The 25,862-nt window shown below is 43.0% G+C and overlaps 1 protein-coding gene across 3 annotated transcripts in view; it reads left to right on the top strand.

The window, feature by feature from the left end:
- Positions 1-25,862, top strand: part of PCSK2 (proprotein convertase subtilisin/kexin type 2) — a 256,935-nt gene that overhangs the window by 217,001 nt on the left and 14,072 nt on the right. For all 3 annotated transcript variants that reach the window (XM_023217814.2, XM_023217815.3, XM_023217813.3), the window contains 3 exons: positions 11,725-11,940; positions 14,345-14,445; positions 23,414-23,641. In XM_023217814.2, coding sequence (XP_023073582.1) covers positions 11,725-11,940; positions 14,345-14,445; positions 23,414-23,641 — 545 coding nt within the window. The remainder of the gene's footprint in view (positions 1-11,724; positions 11,941-14,344; positions 14,446-23,413; positions 23,642-25,862) is intronic.

Raw genomic sequence — 25,862 nt, 5'->3', positions numbered from 1 at the left:
AAACACTAAAAATAAAGTCCTTTTATGCCCTCTTCAGAGAGCTGGTTGTTAAACATTTAATAGCATACCCCTGGTTAGAGGACTCTTCTGACTTCCCTTAAATTATAGCACTTACATACTTATGTGTTCTTCCTGCAAGTAACAGTCACCCTTGCCTTCATGAGTCTGGAAGTTCCCTTTGGGAAGTGGAAAAACAGGAGGAAAAACACCTGAAACCCCAAGGTTTTATGTTTCCTCAAAATGACAAGTTTCCCAACCAGAGTCCTAAGTTACCCCAAGACTGTGGAAGACTTTTCTAAGTCAAGGAAAGATCTCACAACTTAAGGAATTCATCACTTTTGCATTAAATACAAGGATCCCAGAAACACAACTATGAAATGGGAAACAGAGTCCTCGAAGTGAACATCATGGTGACAGCAGTTCAGTGACCATTGCTACACTGTTTAGGAAATAGTGAAGACGCTTTATTACAAGGTTACGCCAGTCTGCTGTTGAAATTCAACCCATCTGAAACAGCGACATGAGCCTGGCATTTGAGTGACACAATGTGGTTTACAGAGAATGTCTGACAACAGGATTGGGTGGCACGAAAGTGACGTCCATACCCTGTTTCAATGCCTAGTCTCCTTAAGAAGCGTTTAGGATGAAATTTTTGATGCACAGACAGCCTGTTTCCTTATTGCGTTATTCGTCGTGTGACTGGAGAGAAATGGTTACACATCCAAGCCCCAGACCAGGTGACAGCAGGTGCCCAGGGGAACACTTGGCAGATTCCCCCCTTCCTCAGCAGACATGGATTTTCACTGAGAGGCACTTTTTTTGACACCTGAGGCCAAAAGAGAGTCAGGCAGGTAGGAGATGTCTGCCCTCTGTCCAGACTGACAGTAAAGATGGTGGCAGTGCTCCACATCCCTGGGTGCCCCTGTCATTTTCCACGGACTTCTGCACTGCTCCACTGCCTCTCGAAGCAGGATATTCCTCTCTCCTCCATCTGTAGTCTCCCTGGCTGCAGGTGAAAAGGCCCTTTCAAGTGTGATTGTCCTGCAAAGCATGCCGAGCCCGCTGAAGCTTAAGAGAGAAATTGTTATGACTGATCTTCAGATGACAGCATGTACATTTTTTAGAAAGCAGAGTGAGTATGATGAAAACTACATGATTTCTCATTTGACTTTTCCCCAAGCAATTGGAATAAATTTCCCCAAGCAATGGGAATGAATCTTTCCTTGTTTCAAGGTGACATTTTTTGGACAACATTGTAGCATTTTGGAAGTGAGGGTGCATTGTGCATTAGCGACGGTTTTCTCCCAGTAACTTCCACTGCCTGCTCTACTCTAAGGGAAAATCCATCTCTGAAAGGCAATCTTCACATAAACAAAGGAGTCAGAGAACTACCTGTTACACAAGGCACTTACGTTTGTCTTTCAATTTTATCACCCTGTACGTATGTTTTGTTTCACCAACATAGTAATGATTTAAAGGAAGAGAACAAAGAGAAGATGGATCAGAGACTTTTATCGGGGCACGCACTGTTTGCCATAGATCCCACTATTCCCAGTTGTGGGAATACTGTTTGCCAGGTAGCAGACAACTGATACCTGCTTCACACAAACATCACCTACCTGGTTCCTTAGGGATTTGAAGTTTGCACCTCCTACATTTGCTTAATAAATACTTGAGAGAAGCAGTGAGGAGTGGGCGAGAAGGAAATCCTTTTTTTCTTTTGCTTATTTGAATCTTTAGCTTTGTAGTCTGTGTGTTGGGTTTACAGTTACAGCATTTTTCACATTGTATATGGGAAGAGGGTGACAGAGATGCCTGAATTATGAGAAGGTTCAGTAATCGACTTCTGTCTTAGTTTTAGATCTCCTAGAAGCAGATCCTGAGGCAAGATTTGGGGTGAAGTAGTTTATTGGAGAGGTAAAGAGAATACCAGTGATGAATGGGAGGTGTGGCAGGAAAGAGACAGGACCAGTTAAGGGTATGTTATCCTGCCAGTCATCACTGTCAGCAACTGGAGCTTCATGCCACTGGGAAACTTCAGAAACCCATACCAAAACGTGAGAACACACCCCAAAGGTGTCCCACCCTGTGGGAAAGGAGCTGGAATAAAACCCATTGATGAGGTTTGTTCTCAAAAGGTTGTAAATGCCCCAGTGCTTTCAGCCTGAGGACAGATGCACAAAGCAGCCTTCAGCCTCTTGGAAGCCCTTAGAAAAAAGATGCATATGTTGACATTTAGAAACTCCCAGGCACAGGGAACTCTAAAGTCCAAGGGATATGGGCTCACACACAACTCCCAAAGTGGAGCTTAAGCAAAACCTAACCTGAGACATAGAGTCATCACTCTCTGGATAGATAAAGCACTGGCAAGGTGATGTGTTTACTGTTCAGGAAAAGGATGTAGCCCTTGCAAAAAGGGAGTTACAAAAACCAGGCATTATAGGACACAGCATCTTACTTTGCTCTGACAACCAGAAGGGGAATTCGGGTGACACTAGAAGATCTTGAAAGTGACAACTGATTCATGAACTTCTTTCCACAACTTAAGAAAATGCAGCCACCCAGGGCAACCCTGGCACACCTTTTGCTGGCTCTGATGACTACATCCCAGATTCTTCTTAATCACTCTTTGGAGTTGTTACTGGAGGGAATATTTTAGGAATATTTAAAAACAAGGCTACAAAAATTATCTGAGGTACAGATGAGACAGCACATTGATTGTTTACTCCCTAAGGGGCTGCAAAGGGCAAAGTACAGATCACAGGTCTTCTTCCAGCTGGAATGTATGGATGGGGACCACTTACAAGAAAACCACCATCCAGGAAAGCAGGGAACAGAGAGTTGCCTGGGGAGACAGTGATTAATCAGGCATGGGCAAGGGGAGGCCACAGTGCGCCTGCTGAAATTTAATCAGAGCCATGGGTCATACACCGTTGCAGGGAGTGCCAGGGCCTCTGGCAGACGATGAATGCCTCCTGCCAAGGAGCTCTCACAAATACTCCGCGAGCCCAGATTTATGCTCTGCAGCCAGATGAGGGTCGCAACTGAGCAGAACTGCTGCAGTGTGGAATCTGCAGCTCAGCCTTGGAAACAGCTGGTGCCATTACCGTCCCTCCTTTCATTTCTGGGATAAAGAGAACTACGAGAAAAGTCTGCTGGGTTTCGGGTGATCCTTGTGAACAGCCGTCTCATTTAGCCAGGGACTTCCCTGTTTTTCACATTGAGAAGTCCCACGTCTCAGGAAACCCCTCAATCCTGGGCAAACCAAGAGAGTTGGTCACCCACCCTTTGGTGCTATCTGTTGGCCCACCTGGGCCCAGTGAGAAATTCACCTGGGGTTAGAAGGTGATGTGAAAGTAAACTCAGCAGCACCTCTGAAATCAGAAAGATTCATCACTACAATGGCTGGATCCTTTGAGCAGTGAAACAGAATAACACAGGATTCTGACCTCCAAGGTGGTTACACGAAAACCAGACAACAATTAAAGATGACCACAGGTGCCATCAAACACTGAATCAAGGTGAGGATTTAAATCAGAGGCCAGGGCGACTACACCGTCCTTAGCTTGGCTCTTCCAGGGAACCTGATACCCTACTCCCACTGAACTACCACAGAACCCATAGGGTCTCTGCAGAGTCTGGAACTGACGAGTAAAAGTTCCAAACTAGAAAGGATACTGTCTACCATCACTCCCACTCACAACTGATGGATTAAAATGGTTTATAAGACCTCACCCAACCACAAAGAGGCCTGGTCATGGGCTCAGACCATGGACAGTTTGCAATATTTAGCAAGCAGCAGCAATGACTACCACAATGTGCACCAAAACAGTTAGGTAGCTCAAGAGGTAACCAGTTGACCTAGTGAGGACAAATGTGCAAATGTCAAAGATGTTTATGAATAGTTTGAATAAAATTTGCCAAAGATGTTCATGAATAGTTTGAATAAAATTTTTCATGAACAACGAGTGCAGAAAGGCAATATTCACAAATCAATACATTGTTTCATGTGCAATTTAAAATGTGTTTATTTTAAAATTCATATTTTAATAACAGATTAAAGTAATATAATGGAAAAATGTCTGCAAGTCTAAACCCAACACATAAAAGGAAAAGAAAAAACTGAGTAAATATATATGCAGGTAGATAATAAAAATCTAGCTCAGTTTCTTAATACAGGAAGAGCTCTTACAAACCAGTAAAAAGAATACCATGATGCCAGGTGAGGAGTCTCACGCCTGTAATCCCAGCACTTTGGGAGGCCAAGGTGGGCAGATCACTTGAGATCAGGAGTTCAGGACCAGCCTGGCCAACATGGTGAAACTCCATCATCTCTACTAAAAATAAAAATTGGCCGGGCACAGTGCCACATGCCTGCAATCCCAGCTACTCAGGAGGCTGAGGCAGGAGAATATCTTGAAGCCGGGAGGCGAAGGCTGCAATGAGTCGAGATCACACCGTTGCACTCCAGCCTGGGACAGAGCTATACTCTGCCTCAAAAAAAAAAAAAAAAAAAAAAAATTCTATGAAAGAAAAAAAAATAGGCAAAGGATATTATCTTTTGGGACTTGGGGCTTTGCTAAATAATAAACCAAGAATACAAATGAGCAGGAAAGACACAAAAGATAAATTCAACTTTAGTGAAAAATATAACTCAAAACAATGAGGTACTATTTTTACCCACCAAATTGGCAAAACTATTCTTAAGAAATGACAATTCTAAATTATGGCCCATATGAGCTGAATATAGAGTTCTCATGCACTGCTGGTAAACATATAAACTGTTAACAAACTTTATCAAGAGCAATAATACGGCAGATGAACCAAGAATCGTCATTCATTTTTTTCACCCAAAATTTCCTCTTTTAGAAACACTGCCTGGGCCGGGCGCCGTGGCTCAAGCCTGTAATCCCAGCACTTTGGGAGGTCGAGACGGGCGGATCACGAGGTCAGGAGATCAAGACCATCTTGGCTAACACGGTGAAACCCCGTCTCTACTAAAAAATACAAAAAAACTAGCCAGGTGAGGTGGCGGGCGCCTGTAGTCCCAGCTACTCAGGAGGCTGAGGCAGGAGAATGGCATGAACCCGGGAGGCGGAGCTTGCAGTGAGCTGAGTTCCGGCCACTGTACTCCAGCCTGGGCGACAGAGTGAGACTCAGTCTCAAAAAAAAAAAAAAAAGAAACACTGCCTAAGAAAACAAACCTACAAAGACATATATAAGATTATGTTCATTTTAAACATAAAGTACTTTTTTATAAACTAGAGACAACATTCCATGTACATTCAGGAAGGGGTGTAAATAAATGGCAGAATGGCTATTTCATAAAACTAACAAAAAATTATGGTGTAGAAGAGTATTTAATCACATAAAAATGTTAATTATATAAATTGTGAGAAATACATTTTAAGCAGGCCAAGAAAGTCTGTCTATTTTTATTATCCCAGTTTCACTTTCAAGCCCATTCTTATACTTTGCATTTATATGTAAAATTGACAGGAATCCACAAAATATCACCAGTGATTATCTATTCATGTAAGATTATAAAGGATTTTTATTTCCTTCATCTTCTATACTCCAATTATTCTACAATAAATATTATTTTCATAGTAAAAAATACAATAACTTTTTCCAAGGTATGTTAATGTTGTATTAAGAAATCAAGGTGACTGGAAAATAACTATTACTATAGTTGTTTACAAAAAGATAAGCTCTCCCAGGCTTGCCTCACCAGGGGTCTGCACCCTAAACCCATACCAACCCTGGACCAGGGCCTGTTCTGGTCATTAACCCGGGCCCCTACCCATTGGTTAGGGCAGAGGGACTGACTCACTTTAGCCACAAGTTTCTCAAAGTGGGATTTCCACCTCCTCGAATGTAGGCGATGCACTGGGGACACAGCAAGCCACTGCACCAGTCTCTAGCTGGAATGTCACCTTAGCTCATGGTAAGCAATTTGTAATACTATTTTTATATTGTGAGCAAAATAAAAAATTTGCTTGAACATTTCAGAAGTTTTGGGCTTGTGAGAGGCTACTTATGGCCATGCCCAGCAAGTTCCAACTCACTGCCCTTTACTATTGGGTCAGCAGGATTTCTCAGCCTGAGCATACGGACATTCTGGGCAAAATACTGTTTTGTTGGTGGTGAGGAGGTTGTCCTTTGCATATAAGTTTAGTAGACTCCCTGGCCTTTATCCATTAGATGTTAGTAAAACACACATGGTTGTGACCACCAAAATTGTCTCCATCACTCCACCCTGAAACAAAAGTCCACACTGCTTGAGAACCAGGGTGGTTAAGTACACTCCATAGTGCCTAGGTTAAAAGTTTCCATTTGGTAAAAACTTTTGAGAAACACTATAATCTCACTAAACTTCAAAAGACTGGCAGAATTCAAAGTGGAGTTGCACCACTCATTTAATTTCACCTAAATAAACTTGCCTTTTTTTTTTTTTTTTTTTTTCCTGTCATCCAGGCTGGAGTGCAGTGGTGTGATTATAGCTCAGTGCGGACTCCAACTCCTCAAACTCCCGGGCTCCCGAGTAGCTAGAACTACAGGCGTGCCCCGCCATGCCAAGCTAATTTTTTATTTTGTACAGAGCGGGGTGAGTGGGGCTCTCGCTACTTTGCCCAGGCTGGTCTCAAACTCTTGGCCTCAAGCTCTCCTCCCGCCTCAAGCCTTCACTTCCCAGAGCACTGGGATTACAGGCATAAGCCACCAGGCTGGCCTACTTGCCTCAGGCAGCTGACGGCCATTCCTCTCACTGAGCATGAGCTGCAGGATTAGGGCTGAGACTCTGCCCACCAGCAGACAGCCCCGCCCACAGTGCTGGCTCTTGGGTAATGGCCTCCCTTTGTCCTCCAGCTCCAGGGTCACCCTCTAATCCATGGGTGACTTCCCATGTCCCTTTTGGGTTTTAGGCTTTCCTTTAACACCTATTCCATAAAACTAACAAAAACTTATGGTGTAGAAGAGTATTTAATCACATAAAAATGTTAATTATATAAATTGTGAGAAATACATTTTAAGCAGGCCAAGAAAGTCTGTCTATTTTTATTATCCCAGTTTCACTTTCAAGCCCATTCTTATACTTTGCATTTATATGTAAAATTGTTTAAAATTTTTAAAATTGTTTAAAATTGTTTAAAATTTACATGTACAATTGTTTAAAATATAGTTTAAAAATAACACTATTTTTTTTTTTTTTGAGACTGAGTTTTACTCTTGTTGCCCAGGCTGCAGTGCAATGGTGCAATCTCGGCTCACCGTAACCTCTGCTTCCTGGGTTCAAGCAATTCTGATTCAGCCTCCCAAGTAGCTGGGATTACAGGCGTGCGCCACCACGCTTAGCTAATTTTGTCTTTTTAATAGAGACGAGGTTTCTCCATGTTGGTCAGGCTGGTCTCGAACTCCCGACCTCAGGTGATCCGCCCACCTCGGCCTCCCAAAGTGCTGGTATTACAGGCGTGAGCCACCGTGCCTGGCACATTTATATATTAACATAGGGAAAATTGACATCTCTGTAATCCTGTCTTTCTATTCAAGAACATGGCCAATATCTTTCCATGGGATCAGATCTTCGTCTTCGTCCCTCCTTCCGTAGAGTTCAGAGAGTTTCAAAGCCTTATTTAGCACTTCCTTAGCTTTTTTTTTTCTTAGATTTATTGAATTTCTTCCTAAGTGTTTTATCCTTTGTGTGGCCACTGTAAATAGTGCTGCCTGTAGGGTGGCTATGGGGACTGAGTAGGATAATACATAAAGTACTTAACAAAGTCCCTGGCATGCAGTAAGTGCTATAGAAATGTCATCCTTTGTTTTCTGCACTTCCTCCTCTAACGGGTTATGGTTTAGATGTGAGCCATAGTTGTTCTGTCTCGATTTCTGCCTAGCTCCTGTTCAGGTGAAGCTGAGAGGCAGAAATGGATCAAGCCTTAAGCAGAAGCCCAAGATCAAGGCACTGGCAGGATCAGTGTCTTGCGAAGGCTCGATCTCTGCTTCCAAGATGGTGCCTTGTTGCTATGTCCCATAGAGGGGACGAACGCTGGGTCTTCCCATGGTAGAAGGGCCAAAAGGGGCCTGGCTACTTCCCTGGAGCCCTTTTATAAGGGCAGTAATCCTATTCATGAGGACCGAACTTTCATGACTTAATTACCTCCTAAAGATTCTACCTCTTTTTTTTCTAATATATGTTGGGTCTTAGGTTCTAATATATGAATTTGCGGGGGGGGCATAGAAGTTCAAACTAAAGTAGGGTGGCATGCCAGCAACAGCTCCATCCCATAACCAGCTCTCGGTCCTCTTATGGAGGTCCCTTCCCCACTCATTTCTACCCCCAGAACTAGGGATTTTTCCTCACTGGCCCATCTTTCCCAGAAGCCAGGGACTATTTGGTGCTAAAACCCAATCACTAGAAGCAAGGACACAATTATTGTTGCTTCATGTGTCCAATCTAGCTTAAGAAAACAAAGTTTAGTATTCCTAGAAAATGAAGTATTCTTGTGGGCAAATCTGATGGTTTAAAACAAAATTAATGTTTGCTGTTTACTGTTCAGAAACAGGCTGACAGTTGCACTCTGTGCAGTGAGCTGGCTGCATAACAAACTGCCCCAAAACTCAGTAGCTTGAAATAACAATCATTTAATTTTGCTCTTGGGTCTACAGGTCAGCTGGGTTGTTCTGCTGATCTGGACCAGGCTGGGCTAACCTCAGGAGAGAGAGGTAGAGACTGACTAATCGAGGATGGCCTGCCTCCTGTGTCTGGCAGCTGGCAGCAGGGGCAGTGAATTTTACTGGAATACTTGTCTCTTATCAATCAGGAGGCTAACCTAGGCTTATCTTCATGGTGCAATGGAGTTCTGGGAGAGATCAGAGAACACAGGAGTTCTTGGGACTGAAGCTTGGAACTGACACAGAATCACTTTCCACTACATTCTGTTGGCCAAAGCAAGACATAAAGCCAGCTTGGATTCTAGAGGTGGGAAATAGACCCCTCCTCTTGATGGATGGGGCTGCAAAGGCATAGTGCACAGGGCATAAATACAGGGAATCATGAATAATTAGGGTCATGATCAATCTACCACACTCCCTACACCAAGAAGAGAATGTTTAGCATCAATTTCCTTCATTTTAGCAAAGGTTGCTTCATCTCACTAGCAGTGAGATGTGAGATGTCACATCTGCATGTGTACTGATTCAGGAGAAAGTTCTGCAGATGGTTAACCTCACTCACTCATTTATTATGACTCACATCAGTTGCACTTTGCTTTTTTTTTTTTTTTTTTGAGATGGGGTCTCACTCTGTTGCCCAGGTTGGAGTGCAGTGGTGCAATCCTGGCTCACTGCATCCCCCAAGCAGCTGGGATTACAGACGTGCATCACCACTCCCAGTTAATTTTTGTATTTTTAGTAGAGACATGGTTTCACCATATTGGCCAGGCTGGTCTCGAACTCCCAACCTCAGGTGATTCACCTGCCTCGGCCTCCCAAAGTGCTGGGATTACAGGCATGAGCCACCGCATCTAGCCACACTTTTGCTATTTCTTGATACTGAGCCCAAATCTGAGTCTGTTTGAGAGTGTGATCTTCCACACCAACTGTAGAGATGATCTATGTCCCTCACGATCCTGGTTTCTGAGAGCAGTTCCTTGTTTTGGTTGGAGTTTTCCAGCATAGATTTACCAAGATGCTGAGAATAGTTCCCAGCTAGTGGTTGAATAAATATTTGTTCCCTTGTCGATTCAATCAATCACAGGCTAATTAATTCCCAGTCCTGTTAGAAGCAATTGAAAATATCACATCTGATTGTCAGGGGGCAGAGAGTGCTTGAAGGTAATCCAATCATCTCTCTTCCTTCTGGCTTCTCCACCCTTAAACCACTGATTTAGTGTCAGTTTCAAGCATAAGGACCATGGACACCTGGTGACCACACAGGCAGAGTCTTTCCCTGACAGTCTCTTCTGTCTTCTCCCTCTAGAGGGTAACCAAGCCACCCTGGGCCAGGCTGTGGAGTGGCTAGAGGTTGCACCCGCCCCTTGCCTCCCACACTGTGTGGCTGCACTCCTATCAACCCTTCCAGCCCACAGGTGAAAACTAAGCAGCCCCAAGCCCTGTTGCCTTGGGGTAAGAAAGTGGGAAGCAAGAAGTAAATGCCCAATCCTGGGTTGTTTAGGTAGCGCGGAGAATACTCAGAAGACAAAGAAAAGAAAAGGATTTTTAAGAACCTCTAAGAACATGGTTTGAGGAGAAGAGCCATGCTAACTGTAGGGATTTATGCAAAGCTTGCCATTTAAACTAATGAGCATGTAGCAATAACTATTGTGCATTCTACTGTGTGTTTAAGGTTTTATTCACTGTGTGTTTTACTTGATCATATTAGACTTTCCTCCTACATTTGGAGTTCCCTTGCACAAGTAAAATGTCATATATTATGTGTTTAAAAGGATTCTAGTATCCAACTGAATAAAAAAGAAAAAGTATATACATATGCACACACACACACATATGTAAGAATTTTGTATATTGTGGAGTAAATGTATGCTTTATATTTATAATGTCTACATATCATATTTAAATTTATATATTGATATATAGCTATTTAAAATAAAAAGTATATATCTTCTATAAATGTTTTGTGGGCCGGGCATGGTGGTTCACGCCTGTAATCCCAGCACTTTGGGAGGCCAAGGCTGGTAGATCACGAGGTCAGGAGATCGAGACCCATCCTGGCTAACACGGTGAAACCTCATGTCTACTAAAAATACAAAAAATTAGCCGGGCGTGGTGGTGGGAGCCTGTAGTCCCAGCTACTGGGGAGGTTGAGGCAGGAGAATGGTGTGAACCTGGGAGGCGGAGCTTGCAGTGAACTGAGATAGCCCCATTGCAGTCCCGCCTGGGTGAAAGAGCGAGACACCATCTCAAAAAAAAAAAAAAAGAAAACAAATGTTTTGTATAGCTTATGTAGCTAAGAAAAAATATGTGTCCATATACTTGCATTTCACTGAAAAATGTCTGATACATAAGGAGATGTAAGAATGAGATAATAATTACCTCTAGAGAGTTTTTTTTTAATTTTCCTTTCCATACAGTTAAACTTTTCATCGTGAGCATGTATCACCTTTATAGCTTTTTTAAAAAGCAGTTTATTTGTAAATTTTAAGGCAGTTCTTCCCACTTTTCTTACCTCATTATCCCCAGCTTAAATTGTAAATTCAGTTGACTTTTATAGATTGAGTTCTTCCTGGAAAAAAAGTTTCCCACGATGCCCTGCCAGAAAGATATGGTGTCCAACCCAGTTTAAAAAGTGCACCCACGGTGGCTCAAGCCTGTAATCCCAGCACTTTGGGAGGCCGAGACGGGCGGATCACGAGGTCAGCAGATGGAGACCATCCTGGCTAACACAGTGAAACCCCGTCTCTACTAAAAAAATACAAAAAACTAGCCGGGCGAGGTGGCGGGCGCCTGTAGTCCCAGCTACTCGGGAGGCTGAGGCAGGAGAATGGCCTAAACCTGGGAGGCGGAGCTTGCAGTGGGCTGAGATCCGGTCACTGCACTCCAGCCCAGGCGACAGAGCGAGGCTGTCTCAAAAAAAAAAAAAAAAAAAAAAGTGCACCCAGTCTGTAGGTTCAGCTGCTGAAGAAGCCCAATCCCTGGGCTGGAGACCTCCCCTGCCCCCTCGCAGCCCAGGCTGTAGGGTAGCAGCAGCGTCTCCCCTGCTCCCCCCAGGGCCGCGGCGGCAAAGGCAGCATCTACGTTTGGGCCTCCGGGGACGGCGGCAGCTATGATGACTGCAACTGCGACGGCTACGCCTCCAGCATGTGGACCATCTCCATCAACTCAGCCATCAACGACGGCAGGACCGCCCTGTACGACGAGAGCTGCTCTTCCACCCTGGCTTCCACCTTCAGCAACGGGAGGAAAAGGAACCCCGAGGCCGGTGTGGTGAGCACGTCCCCTTCTGTCCTTGTTTCCTTAGGGCCACTGCACCTCTGTGTCACGGTAGGATGCTGGGACACTGACGTGCTCCCCTCCTGTCCCCTCCCTCGAAGCCTGAACTAAGGCTCTGAGGGGAAGACCCCTTTTCTCTATGCCCAGCCCTGCTTTCTAATAAGGCACAGACCTCCCATCTGCAAGCTAGGAGCATGACCGGTGAGGACTCTTTTCCAGATCATTTTCCATAGATTTTCTTGTTTATTGTTTTTGGCTTACAAGTAATGATGAAGTCTGGTTTACCAATCAGTTGCCCCATTCCATCACTTACAAGAATAACTAACTCATTGTAAGAACCAAGGCATCACACTGTAACCCTGTCTGAAACAAGAACCCATCTGTGTATTTATAGTAATTTAAAAAACAACATTCATGGATGGACTTTTCTGAATCCATAAACCCCCTAAAATTGCACATGCATCTGTTATTTTCTCAGGGAAAGACTTGTGATTTTCATCATATTTTAAAATGGAACCATGATTTTTAGAAAAAAAAAAAGACTAATAATCATAGATTTAGATTGTCTGTCACTCTTTTCTGAGCAAAGAAAAAAAAATCTTCCTTTCTTGGCAACTAGATATAATGGTGAATTTTCCAAGCCCCTGGGAAGTATATCATCTGTAAAGCATGGTAAGCCTTTTTGGATCTTTTCCTCTCCGGAGACTTTGCTCACAGATCAGCCTTTTCTCACACCTCCAAACCAGGATTTAGTAGGTGGTTCAGTAGTCATGCATGAGTTATATCCTGACTGGCTGCACCCATCTCCACTGAGGCTTCCGGAGAGAGGAAGACAGGAGCTCAGGACAAAATCATTAGTACCATCCAGTGTTTCAATCCCATACTCCCACTTGGGATCCCAACTTGGCAAGATGGTCATGCCCCTGTGTGAGCCAGGAGAAGCCCTTTACCTGGAAGGGACGCAGACCTTAAAATCCTATCCTTCCCACGAGCCCTCTTGCATTCCCCGTTGGTCTTGGGGAGGATGAAGAATGTGCCAGCTCCTCCCAAACAGAAGGGGACTTTGACCCCTCTTATCCTATAAGCTGTATGGACAGAAAGGGAGGAGGGCAGCACAGACAGGGACAGGTGAGGTGACACTTCACTCACAAGCCTGGAAGCTCCACTCCCTACCCCAAAGGCCTCTCAGTGGTGTAACTTCGTCCTCAACCCATATTTATGACTTTTTCTACTTGGGCTGGCTAAAGGCCTTGAGTTTCCTCTGAGTACCATAATTTTGCTCAATAGATGCCCTTAAACCTCCCTGGTAATTTCTTCCTTAAAATAATAGGTTCTCTTGAGGATCCTACAGACAGAGGAAGAATTCCTATCGTTTAGACATGATTTTAATGAAATCATTAAAATCATGGCTCTCACAAACATTGAAAATGAGGTTTTTCACTTTGTGAAAGTCCTTTAAAAATCTATTTACCAGTCTCCCCTCTAAATAAGAGTTGTGGAAGTGATACCCACATATTGGGTTGTCTTGACTCAACACGTCTCAGAATCTCTCCGTGGATTTTAGATGTAGAGAAACATTTTTTAATAGCCTGCCCTTCCAGGTAGACTTTAGCTGAGCATGTTGATTCTTCCTCTTCGGGAATGTCCCTCTTTCCCCCGTGAAGGAAAAAGAAATGCTAACGACATGGCCTTTGGCCTTTCCAAGGGCCAGTCCTGATGCAACAAAACTAGGGTGGGGGTATTGACATCACTTCCCACTTCATAGTGTTTCCTTTTAGGTTTCAGGAAATAAATCTCTCTCTAGTCTCTGGAATAGCCACAGATATGCTTCTTTGAACAACTCATTTATCTTGTGGACACTGTAACTATAACTGACTATGTGTCCCCTTTTACAGGGGCTACTAGGAAGCTCAGATAAAACCTAGGGCAAAAGAGAGGCAGATGGATGCTAAGCTTATCCTTAGTTTCCTCTTAATCTTCTTGGGACAAAGCATAGTTTAAATAAAAGCTGTAGGCTGAGCGCAGTGGCTCATGCCTGTAATCCCAGTACTTTGGAAGGCCGAGGCAGGTGGATCACCTGAGGTCAGGAGTTCGAGACCAGCTTGGCCAACATGGCGAAACCCCATCTCTACTGAAAATACAAAAATTAGCCGGGCGTGGTGGCACGTGCCTGTAATCCCAGCTATTTGGGAGACTGAGGCAGGAGAATCGCTTGCACCTGGGAGGCGGAGGTTGCCGTGAGCCGAAATCACGCCACTGCACTCCAGCCTGGGCAACAGAGTGAGTCTGTCTCAATAAATAAATAAATAAAAGGTGTAGATAATCCCCTGCTCCACACTGTGGGGGGGTTCAAAATAGTGTGATTTATTCACTCATTACTCATTATCTTCCCTTCCAGGCAACCACAGATTTGTACGGCAACTGCACTCTGAGGCATTCTGGGACATCTGCAGCTGCCCCCGAGGCAGCTGGCGTGTTTGCACTGGCTCTGGAGGCTAAGTATGTTCATAGCTCTGGGTCCAGGGCCAGCTCTGCGGGGTGGACTAATACGTGCCTCTCTGCCCACATGCCAGGTGTCCATGGAGGCAAAAGTGGACATGAGAGGCTATGAATAGTCAGGGCCAACGAACTCTGCTGTGTATTTCTAAGTGGTCCATGTGCCCACCTGCACATGTGTGTGTGCATATACACACACACACATACACACACACCCACCATAAAACCACATTCCCGGGAACACACAACACCCAGCAGCACATATCAGCAACTTACTCAGATACCCAGTGAGGGCACAGAGGTATTTCTTTCTTCACCAGATTTGCCCTTCTGTCCTCCCTGCATCCCTGGGTTCTTCTACTCCAGTGATATTCACAATCAGCTACTTGAAGAAAAATCAAATTGCCAAGCTGGTGTTTCAGAACATGTGGCAAACAAGGTGGTCCCATTCAAGATTTGTTAATTGGTGAGGTAGATTCACTTTTTAACACTGAAACAAGATACGCAAATTCACGCAGTGTAGACCAAGATATGGGCTTTCCTGGGAAACTTTCCAAGCTAAAGGTAAGAGGAGACCATCTCCTATGTCCTTACCATCCTATGGAGAGGCCAGATATTGCTATTGCTGGATACACCTGGGATTTGAGTAGCAGTGGAGGTACCTGCCCACCTACTACTCTGCATCTTTTTAGTGATACCTGAGGCTGGCCTAATGTTCACAGAAGGAACACACGGGCTTCAGACACCACACACGTAGTGTGAGTGTAAGTGCTGGCTGTGTAGGGAATTGTCAGAGAATGCAGTTCCCAGCAACTTCTGAGAAGTTAGATTCAGGCTCCTGGGGAAAGAGAGTAGAGTTGCTAGGCAACCGGAGCTCCCAGCATCAATCTTTAGGCAGCACTGCTTGTCTCTCTCCACAGATGCAGTGCATTTTTTGATTTGCAAAGGAGGCAGGAGCTGGTTCCTAGAATAGAAAGGGGCTTCAAAAGAGTACCTAGTTCAACCCTCTACCTTCACAAGAAAAGGCATAATTATCCTCCCTTTGCAGATAAGACCCCAAATTGAGAGTGACTCCTCTCTTTGGACAAGTCTAAACTTTGATTCTTCCAACAAAAGTCAGGTAGAAAATTTATGATGCCAAGACACTGGTCAAAGCTCAACTATTAGGCACAGAGACCTCTGCCCTATCAAGCACAGAAGCCAAAATTTACTCACATCTAATGTACATTTCCTGAAGGTAAAACTGTTCATCTCAGGGCCTCAGTGGGCCCTGGAGCCTGAGTTGGCCTTGCTCACTTCATCTGCAAGGAGACAATTAGCAGAGCCCGCTGCCTGTAGCTGAGCTGCACAGGGCCAGGGAGCAGGAGTGCTCCAAAAGCGAGAAGGGTTTCTGGTTGCCCTTTCAACCTCAGAGGTCAGGACTTGACTCACAGTCTTCTGGGATTTTTGACAAACAAAATCCTATGCCTATGCCTAGATCCATAGGCATACAAATGGAATACCTAAATAAATCAGAGTGGAGGGGTGTGGCTGCTGGACTCCTAGAGATTCATGGTTCTGCCTTGATTAGTCACCATTCTTTCAGCACATACGTCTAGATATCCTACAGAAAAGAATGCAGTCACCATTTAGGCATGCTTTGTTTTGAAGCAATGATCATGAACTTAATGTTCTCCGCTGGCATAAAGAGGGAAAAAAATATAACACCTGGCAGCTTGTGGGTAAGTCCATCACTGGAGCGGTCCTAAAATTCTTCAAAATACCAACTTTCTGTGGTTGGAAGCAGACCCTGAGATGAGATTTTGGTGCAAGTGATGTATTAAGGAAGGGATCCCAGGAAAGACAGTAAGGGAGTAGGGGAAGGAAGTTAGGATGGGGAAAAATCCAAGCAAAGGTTCAACTTCAAAAGTTCTGGCCTCAGTCTAATCCCGAGTGTAAATTAAGCCTCAGAGTTTGTTCTACCTCCAGGCAAGGAAGCTGGACGGTCATATTCTTATATAAGTCAGTCATCAGTCATCGGCTAAGAGCTACCTTGGAGAAGTAAACTCCAAGGCATCTCTAGCTTTAGGCAAAGCGGCTCCAGTAGCCAAAAGTGAAAACCATTGGTCAGGATGAGATACCCCAAGCGACAGCCCCAGAGGGATATGGAAAAGGGCCTCCACAGAGCAGTCCCACAGCTCATCTCTCTCTCATCTTGAGATAAGGTTACAGGAAGTCCTCATGCATAACAACGAATTATCTAAATGCATGTCCATCAGGACCTTGAAAGAGAGAGAATAACACTTCTCCCATCATGACTGCAGGTGAGAAAAAGAAAACCATCTCTCTCTCCCAACCAGTTGTCACTTTGTTGTTTAATATCATCATATACTTTTCTACCCAATGCTTGAAAATGCCTACTTGAGTCACAGGAAATATTGCTCCCATCTCCCAGTATCACCCATATCAGAGAAATTTCAAAGAATTTTAGTGAAGGATGACTGCCACCTTGGAACATTTAGGTTTCTCTCATATGACCTGGTGCTTTCTCTGTGGTTCTAGAAGGTGAGCTAGGCTCGAGGGGTAGATGTCATAAGGAGATGAATTTTTGACTCAAGAAAATCACCTGGAGTAAAGTGGTCCACATGCTGGACTGCAACAATGATTCCAAAAGTGACTTTCCAGGGGATGGATTTTTAATGTAAACTCTTTAGTTAGTGTAGTATATACAAAGAAATTCATTAGGTGTGGCTCCATGACATTTTAACAAAATGAACAGACCCACGTAGCCAGCACCCAAATCAAGAAACAGACTATTTATGTGCCCTGTTGCTCAGCAGAGCAAGAGATGTTGCTGTATGTAGTGGTCGTTCATTCTCATTGTTGAATATCACTCCATTGTATAAATGAATATTTGGATTGGTTCCATTTGGGGCTACTGTGATATTGTTAGGAACATTCTTGTATATGTCTTTTGGTGAACATACAGATGCTTTTCTGTTGAGTGTCTACTAGGAAGTCAAAACGTTGAGTCATTAATATACATATGTGCAATTCTAGTAGATACCGCCGAATAGTTTCCTGAGTTGGGTGTACCCACTGACCCTACCTTGAGCAGTATATGAGAATTACAGTTGCTCCACATCCTTGCCAAAATGTGGTATTATTAGTCTTCTACATTTTAGCATTCTTATGGATGTGCAGTGGAGTCACATTGTAGTTTTAATTTGCATTTCCCTCATAGCTAGTGAAATGGAGCATATTGGGGAAAGTTTTTTAAAAAATACATTCCCAAGTCCCACTCAAGCCTCACTGAATACAAATCCCTAGGGATGGGTGGCCCAGGAACCTGACTTTTCAATGCCTGTTCCCCAGGAATACTTAAGCTGCCAGCCTGTTGCTGATCTGTAGACTAGGGTGTGAGGATGACCAATAAGGCAATAGCCCTGTGAATATGTGACTCTGGGTGCAGAGTGTGGGTAGCTAGCTTCTGCCTCTGATTAGGTGTTGCTATTCAGTCAAGACTTAATGTTTCTGCATGAAACAGCAAATCCAAATAATAATATCCAAATAATAACAGAGACAAGGGTTTATTTTTCTGTCATGTGAAAGAAAATACAAAGATAAGGAACTCAGGGCTGGTTTAGGGTACTGGGGTACCATTGTGAATCAAGGGATCCAGCTCTTTCTAGCTTTCTGCTCCTTTGCTCTGCCACTTTCATGTTCTCTAGATGTGCTGGAACTCCAGCCATCATGTTTGCATTTCAGGTAGGAAAAGGAGAAGCACCAAGGACAAAAAATAAAAATAAAAAACATATAAAAGAAAGAGAGAGAGAGAAGAGAGAGAAAGAAAGAGAAAAAGAAAAAAAGAGACGAAAGAAAGAAAAAGAAAGAAAAAACGAAAGAAAAAAAGAAAGAAAAGAAAAGAAAAAGAAAATACAATAAAAAAAGAAAAGAAAAGAGAAAAGAAAGAAACCAGCTGAGTCAGCCATGTTGAAGGGCTTTTCCAAGGAGCCCCACCCAGTGGCTTTTGCTTATTTCTCACTGGCTACAGCGGTCACATGACCACCCCCACACTCCAAGGGAGGCTGGGAAATGTAGTTTTATAGCTGAATGCGTTGCTGTTCTGAATAAAATTGAAGTTTTCTTAATAAGGAAGAAGAAAAGATAGATACGGAGGGAAAGACAACTGCTATGTCTTCTGACATCTAAGTGTACAATCACTCATCTTCTCTGGATCTCTATTGTCTTATCTACAAAATGTAGCAAGTTAGATCATCAGTGAGGTTCAAATGACTTCCTGGAATATTTTAGCTCTGCTTCTGAAATTTTTTTTTTTTTTTTTAGGAAAGTTTATATTTTAATTGGATGTCTGGTGATTTTTAAGGTTGAATATGCCTTAAAGCTGAAGAAGATTCATTTACATACTTTTAAATATTGTGGTCAATACTTAGGAAATAGTAACCTAACTTGCTTTAACTTCTGATATATGCGATATATGTTATTATTAATAATAATAAAGTCTTTTTATTCAGTGTCCACCACTGTGCTAGGTACTTTATATACATAATTTACATTTACATCCTGCAACAAACCTATAAGACCTTATGCCCATTTTAAAGACGTCAAGGCTAGAGCTCGAATTGTTAAAGTAACTTATCCAAGTTCACACAGTTGGCTTTAAGCTTTAGGATGCCTGTGTTCCACCGGGCTCTCTATGGAACACAGAAAAGGCCCTGCCACCATCTTGCCTGTGGGACTCACCACTTATTCTGCCATGGCAATGGGCTGCAGTGAACGAGTTAGCTCTTCCTCAAACATGATGCACAAAATCAGGTTTCACTTCCTTTAAGATGAGATTTTCCACACCACCACTACACCAGGGAGTCATGAAAACTGAATTTTCTCTCACGTTCATAGGAGGTGAGCAAACAAAGGCTATGGAGAAAATGCCAACTTGACTCATAAATGCATTATTTTTCTCAGACTGGAAATAATCCAACCTTTGAAATTATTTTTTAATCCTACCAAAATTTAGAGGATAGACTCAGAATTTTTAAAATGAAAGAAAATAAATGGATCTTTTATGACTCCAAACATCTCTTATGGATGAAGAGAACGAGACCCAGAGAAGTGAAACAACTTGCTTCAGGTCACACAGTTTACATTGTTCAGATAAAGATCAGATCCAACAAGTAAAGAGATTAGAATTCTCCTGTTGTCTTTTAGAATTTACCAGATGTTAGTAGAAGTGATTCCTCCAACCTTAAGACTACAGCATCATCTTTAAAACATTTCCACTTTCAATTTCTCTAAAGATGCATGGGCTGACTTTAAATTCCCTTTGCTGCGTTGATCATGAGGAGGAAAATGTGAATTGGGTTCAGGGGAGCTTGATGCTGTAAATAGAAGTACTGTGCTCTGAAAGAGAATGGTGAGGGAACAGCCTTGCACACGAGAAAAACAATCCTTCCTGTTAGAAGTCAGGTTCCTACAAAGGATAAATGCTTGAGGCGGTGGATACCCCATTTACCCTGATGTGATGATTATGCATTGTATGCCTGTATCCAAACATCTCATGTGCCCCGTAAATATAGACACCTACTGTGTATCCACAGAAAGTAAAAATTAAACATTAAACAAAAAGTCAGTCTCCTAGTCAGCCACTTCCTAAGAGATCCTTGCTGACCCCTGGACCCCAGTTTCTCAAATTTCCTGATGATCGGAATCCCGGAGTGCTTGTTAAAAACACAGATACCCTAAGACCACTGCAGAGCTATAGACTCAGAATCTCCAGGGGAACCCCTGAAAAGCTGTATTTTTCACCAGCACCCCTGCCCCCACCGGTGCTCTCCAGGAAGTTAGGAAGCTCTCCCCTGAATGAGGTTTGTTGCATATTGAAAATACTAAATGTTTGGAGGAATCCATGGAATCAAAACCTCTGAGCCTGGACATCATTTTTTTTTTACCATCCCTAGATGATTCCAATGTGCAGACAAGGTTGAGAACCACTGTCCCAGACTACCAGTGTTCTCAAACATCACTGTACAGAAGAATCATTTGGGTTAAAAGCAAATTCTCAGTCCCATGACCTCCAAGATGCTGATTCAGGAGAACTGGAAATTCACTTACGTCACTAATGGTCCTGACACAGGGGGATTGAGGATCACAGTGAGGACTCCTGACTAGGATAACACAGGGGCTCCACTGATGGCTCCCTCAGCATCCTGAGCTCCCCCTATCATGACAGCCCTCACATTTTCAATACTGAGTTGTCCCTCTGTCCCTCGAGGCTATCAGCTTTTGGAGACAGGGATGTTCATCCGACGTGTCCAGAGTCAGCATGATGCCTGAATGTGGTAGACACTCAACAGACATCCATAAAATCACTTCACTGCACAGTACCTTCTCATATATCTGCATCTTATTTTCCCAACTATTATATAAAACATTTGAGAACAGGGAATAACATGTCACATTTCTTGTCCTACAGTCTCCAAAACAGTGACCTGTATATTGCAGATACTCCATAAATTTATTTTTTAATTAATACCTATCTCCTGTAATTCTTGGGCTGCTATGGTACAATTAAAACTTAAAGCAAGTTGATGAAATACCTGTTTTACAGAATACTGCATTCTGTCAATTCCTAAATTGTCCAGAAGGGATACTAGAAGGAACCTGGTTTTACACTTCAGACATATGCAAATAGCAGGTCAAACAGTGTCACAGACTCAATTACACTGGAGAGTGGATTATGCTCTGATTTATCTCAAAAGTGAAAAGTTCTCTGTTCCGAAACATTATTTCTCTGTCACACTCTCTATCTCTCTCTTTCTTTCTAAAATGCAGCCCATGAGAATAAATCTGCAGAGAAACATTTAAGGGAGCCTTTCTGCAGGCATCAGAAGAACAGCGCATTTTCATGGCAAAGATGAGAAATAAGAAACCTGCTAGTCAGCCCTCGGGTCATTTAGATCCTCATTTGTCAACACTTCTGAGATTAATAAACTCAGAATCCCCTTCCAGCAAAACACTCAAGTTTTTAGCCATAATCAACTTAAGGAACTTTTACACCATTTTCTCAGGTCCTGAGGGACCATGTGTCCAAGACATGTTCTGAATCTCCTCAAATAAGCATTGACCTTCCTTGCAACTTGCTTCTTTTTTTTTTCTTTTCTTTTTTTTATTGTACTTTAAGTTCTCGGGTACATGTGCACAATGTGCAGGTTTGTTACATAAGTATACATGTACCATATTGGTTTGCTGCGCCCATTAACTCGTCATTTACATGAAGTATTTCTCCTAATGCTATCCCTCCCCCTCCCCCAACCCCATAACAGGCCCTGGTGTGTGATGTTCCCCGGCCTGTGTCCAAGTGTGGAACTTGCTTCTTAATAGAGGAAGGTCTGCATTCAAGAGCACATGGATCATTTGAACTCTTGATTCTGATTCAGATCTTCCAACCAATGAACTTTGCATATGTTGAAATTTTATCAAATAAGTTATGTTGCTCCCAGTCCTTTGAATTGTTTGACTTCTGAAGAGAACTGTAGTGCAATGTTTTGTCAACTTTTTGACCACAACCCTCAGTGAGTAATAAACTTTGCACTGCAGGTCAACACACACACACACCTACCCTCCAACTAATTCATGAAAAAATAGCTTCCTGTGTTATGTGCAGTGCACACTTCTATCCTTTTTTATTCTGCTCCATTCATTTTTTAAAATGATAACACCAACCACTAAATCACTGGTTCTCAACATTGGCTGTCTGTTGGAATGGTCTGAGAAGTTTTAACAATTTCCAATGCCTGAGTCTCACTCCCAGAGAATCTGATTTACTTGGTCTGGGATGAGGCCCTAGCAGTGAGACTTTCAATGTCCCTAGAAGAAAATTTTCATGTACAGTCCAGATAGATAACCTGTGTGATAACCTGGCCCAAAAACAAATCATGATTTGCAATTTGAAAAATATAGACAATGAGTAGTAACAGACACTGATTTCCAAAAACAATAACATTTACAAGAAGACTAGTTTATTCACTGAACAAACAATGTGCCAAGGACCATCCTGGACATTAAGGATATAAATATGCTGAATGTAATTTCTCTACCCTTGAAGAACTGTACCCTCATTTTCAAAAATGGAACACACCCAGGTACCAGTTCCCAGATGAAGAAACAGCATGACCAGCACCCAAAAGCTCCCTGTATCCCCTTCCAGTCACTGCCCCACAAGACTGACTACTAATATGACCTCCAACAGCATAGATTAGTCATTCTAATGACTAATGACTAATAATGGAATCATACTTTATGTTCTCTCTTCTGCCTGGCTTCTTTAGGCCAACATGGTATTTGTGAGATTTTTCCGTATTATTCAGAGTACCTGGAGTTCATTCATTCTCATTGCCTTATAGTACCCCACATTCTGTGTAAGTTACACCTCAATTAGTTTACTCATTATTTTTTGGATGGCATGTGGGGTTTTCACGGTTTGGGGCTAGGAGCATTCTAGTACACAGGTCTGGTTAATATGTACACATTTGGTCAGGTATATGCCTAGGAATAGAATTTTCAGGCCATAGCTTAAGCTTAACTTTAGAAGATACAGCCAAACAATTTTCCAGTTTGGTTGGAATAGCTTGCACACTCATCAACAAACTACACGTGTTCCAGTTGCTCCACATCTTCTTCAACACTTAACATTGTCAGTCTTTTTCATTTTTGCCATTCCAGTGTGTGTGTTAGAATAGACTTTTGAAATCAATTTATTTAAGTAAGAAAAGCAAGATTTCTTTAATTGACATATATAATGGTTCTGAATAGTGCATGGACACCCTCCCTTGAATTTGAGAGTTCACAGAGAGTCCAAAATCTTACGAAAGGTCTGTGTCCTGGGTGATATTTCTGTTAATCATTGTGCTTCTCTCCCTCTCTCACCCTGCCTCTTGCCCTTGCCCTCTTGTTCTCTGCTTCCTGTATCCAGCCTGGGTCTGACCTGGCGGGACATGCAGCATCTGACTGTGCTCACCTCCAAACGGAACCAGCTTCACGACGAGGTTCATCAGTGGCGGCGCAACGGGGTCGGCCTGGAATTTAATCACCTCTTTGGCTACGGAGTCCTTGATGCAGGCGCCATGGTGAAAATGGCTAAAGACTGGAAAACCGTGCCCGAGAGATTCCACTGTGTGGGAGGCTCCTTGCAGGACCCTGAGTAAGTGGGGGTAGTGGTCCATCTGCTGCATGTGGAAAGTGCCCCTGAGATGGCTCCATGGCATTAGCGTAATATCACATTCCCTCTTCATGTTTGGGTCAACTGGATTTTTTGTTTGTTTGTTTTTTTGAGACAAGGTCTCACTTTGTCCTCCAGGCTGGAATGCACTGGCATGATCATAGCTCACTGCAGCCTTGAACTCCTGGTCTCAATAATCCTCCTGCCTCAGACTTCCAAGTAGCTAGGACCACAGGCGTGCACCACCACACTCGGCTAATTTTTTTTATTTTTTGTAGAGACAAAGCCTCACTATGTTGTCCAAGATGGTCTCAAACTCCTGGGCTCAAGTGGTCCTTCTGCCTTGGCATCCCAAAGTACTGGGATTACAGGTGTAAGCCACAATTCTCAGCCTGGATTTGACTCAGGGACAACCAGCTTCCAAGCAGAGCTGCAGGTTTGCACAAATCCAGGGGGCACCATTTACATAGAACACAGAACCCTTGCTTTTGGTTTTGAGTCTTAAGTGTTTCAGCGGTGTATGTAATTATTTCTAAGGGCACAAATCAACCACTATAAGCATCACCTAGCTCAATAAGGAGAACATGACTAGCATCCCCAAAGGCCTGCCCCCGTGACCACTGCCATTATCATTCCCACGCCAGCGTACCCATATTCTTACTTCTAACTCCATAGCTTATTTGCCTGTTCCATACTTACTAGACTCATACACTATGTCCTATTTTACAAACTAGATTATTTTGCTTGGAGTTATGTTCGTGAGATCCAATCACGTTTAATGTGTACTTATAACTTTTTCTCTTTGCTGAAGAGTGTTCTAGTGTATGGTTATAACACAATTTTTTTTAACATTCTACTTGTGGGACAATCTAAGGACTTGACTTTCCTATGAGTGAGATGGATTGCCACTTGGAGGGATTTGTGTGACGGGCTCCCCACACAGAAACCACAGCGTTGGTCAACTGCACCCACTTCCCTTCCAACTGCCCCACCTTGGCAAGGGGATTGGTCAGTAAGGATACTTCTTAATTTCTCTCTGTCCTCCTTGATGCACTAGTGAAATGGAAATACTAATTTGTATTATTATCACTGAGGTATTATTTACATATCATGAAATACACAGAACTTAAGTGTATCATTTGAGTGTTGATAAATGTATACACCCTGGTAACTACCACTGAATCAAGAGATGAGGCATTCCATCAACCCAGGAAGATTCTTCATGCCCACTTCCAGTTCGTCCACACGCTCCACAGACGCCCTTTGTTTTTATTCCTTTCTCTGTAGATGCGTTTCACCCGTTCTCGGACTGGACTGTGTCCAGTTTCTTTTTCTCAACATGAAGCTTGTGAGATTCGTCCAGGTCACTGTGTGTAGTCATAGCTCATTCATTCTCATTCTATCTTGAGAATACACCTCCATGGCTTACGTCATTTAAATGGTGGTAAAATTCATTCCCTGCCAGGGCCGTATTTCTGAGCTTCATGCAGCTTGGCCAGAGTCCAACCCTTCTCAGACTTTATCCTTCTAGCCACTCTTCATTGGTCCTAGACTCCCTATATCTCTTCTACTCAGTTACTCAGACCTGAATTCCGATCTTGACTTCACCAACTTAGACAATACTTTTGACCTTTCTGACCCTCTGCTTTAGCAATTCTCAACCTTTGTGCCCTGTCGCCCTTTGACAGCATGGTGACGTCTATGGGCTCCATCTCAGTCTAATGTTTTGCAAATTCATTAGATAAAATATATGGGATTGCAAAGGAAACCAATTATGTTGAAACCAATTACAAAAATGTTTTAGAAAACAAAGTCATGCTGAAATATATGTCCCCTTGTCAGCACATTAAGTAAAAAGCTCTAGTGGCAAGTCTAATGGCCACAACAATTTCAGAGCAGCAGTGATGACTAACTGCTGCTGCAAGATCCATGCAGTTGCTATGGTGGGACATGAAAATCTGCCAGCTCTTTGATGACAAAGTCCGATGCCACTCTGCTTTGTAGCCTGCATTCATAACCGAAACAGAAGAAAAATTTCTGTTATAAGCTAGGGAAATTAAGATGTGGGGTGTTTTTTCCATTGAAATTATTAGACCCCTGAATTCTATCCCAATGGGCCCCAAAATAAGAGATTTTTTTTCTCTTTCCTCACAAGTAAAATGGAGCTAATGTCTTTCCTCCTCAGGCTGCTGGGAGACTTTAG

This window comes from Piliocolobus tephrosceles, chromosome 20 (assembly GCF_002776525.5).
Source record: "Piliocolobus tephrosceles isolate RC106 chromosome 20, ASM277652v3, whole genome shotgun sequence".
NCBI lineage: Eukaryota > Metazoa > Chordata > Mammalia > Primates > Cercopithecidae > Piliocolobus > Piliocolobus tephrosceles.
This window is presented reverse-complemented; position numbering and strand designations above follow the sequence as displayed.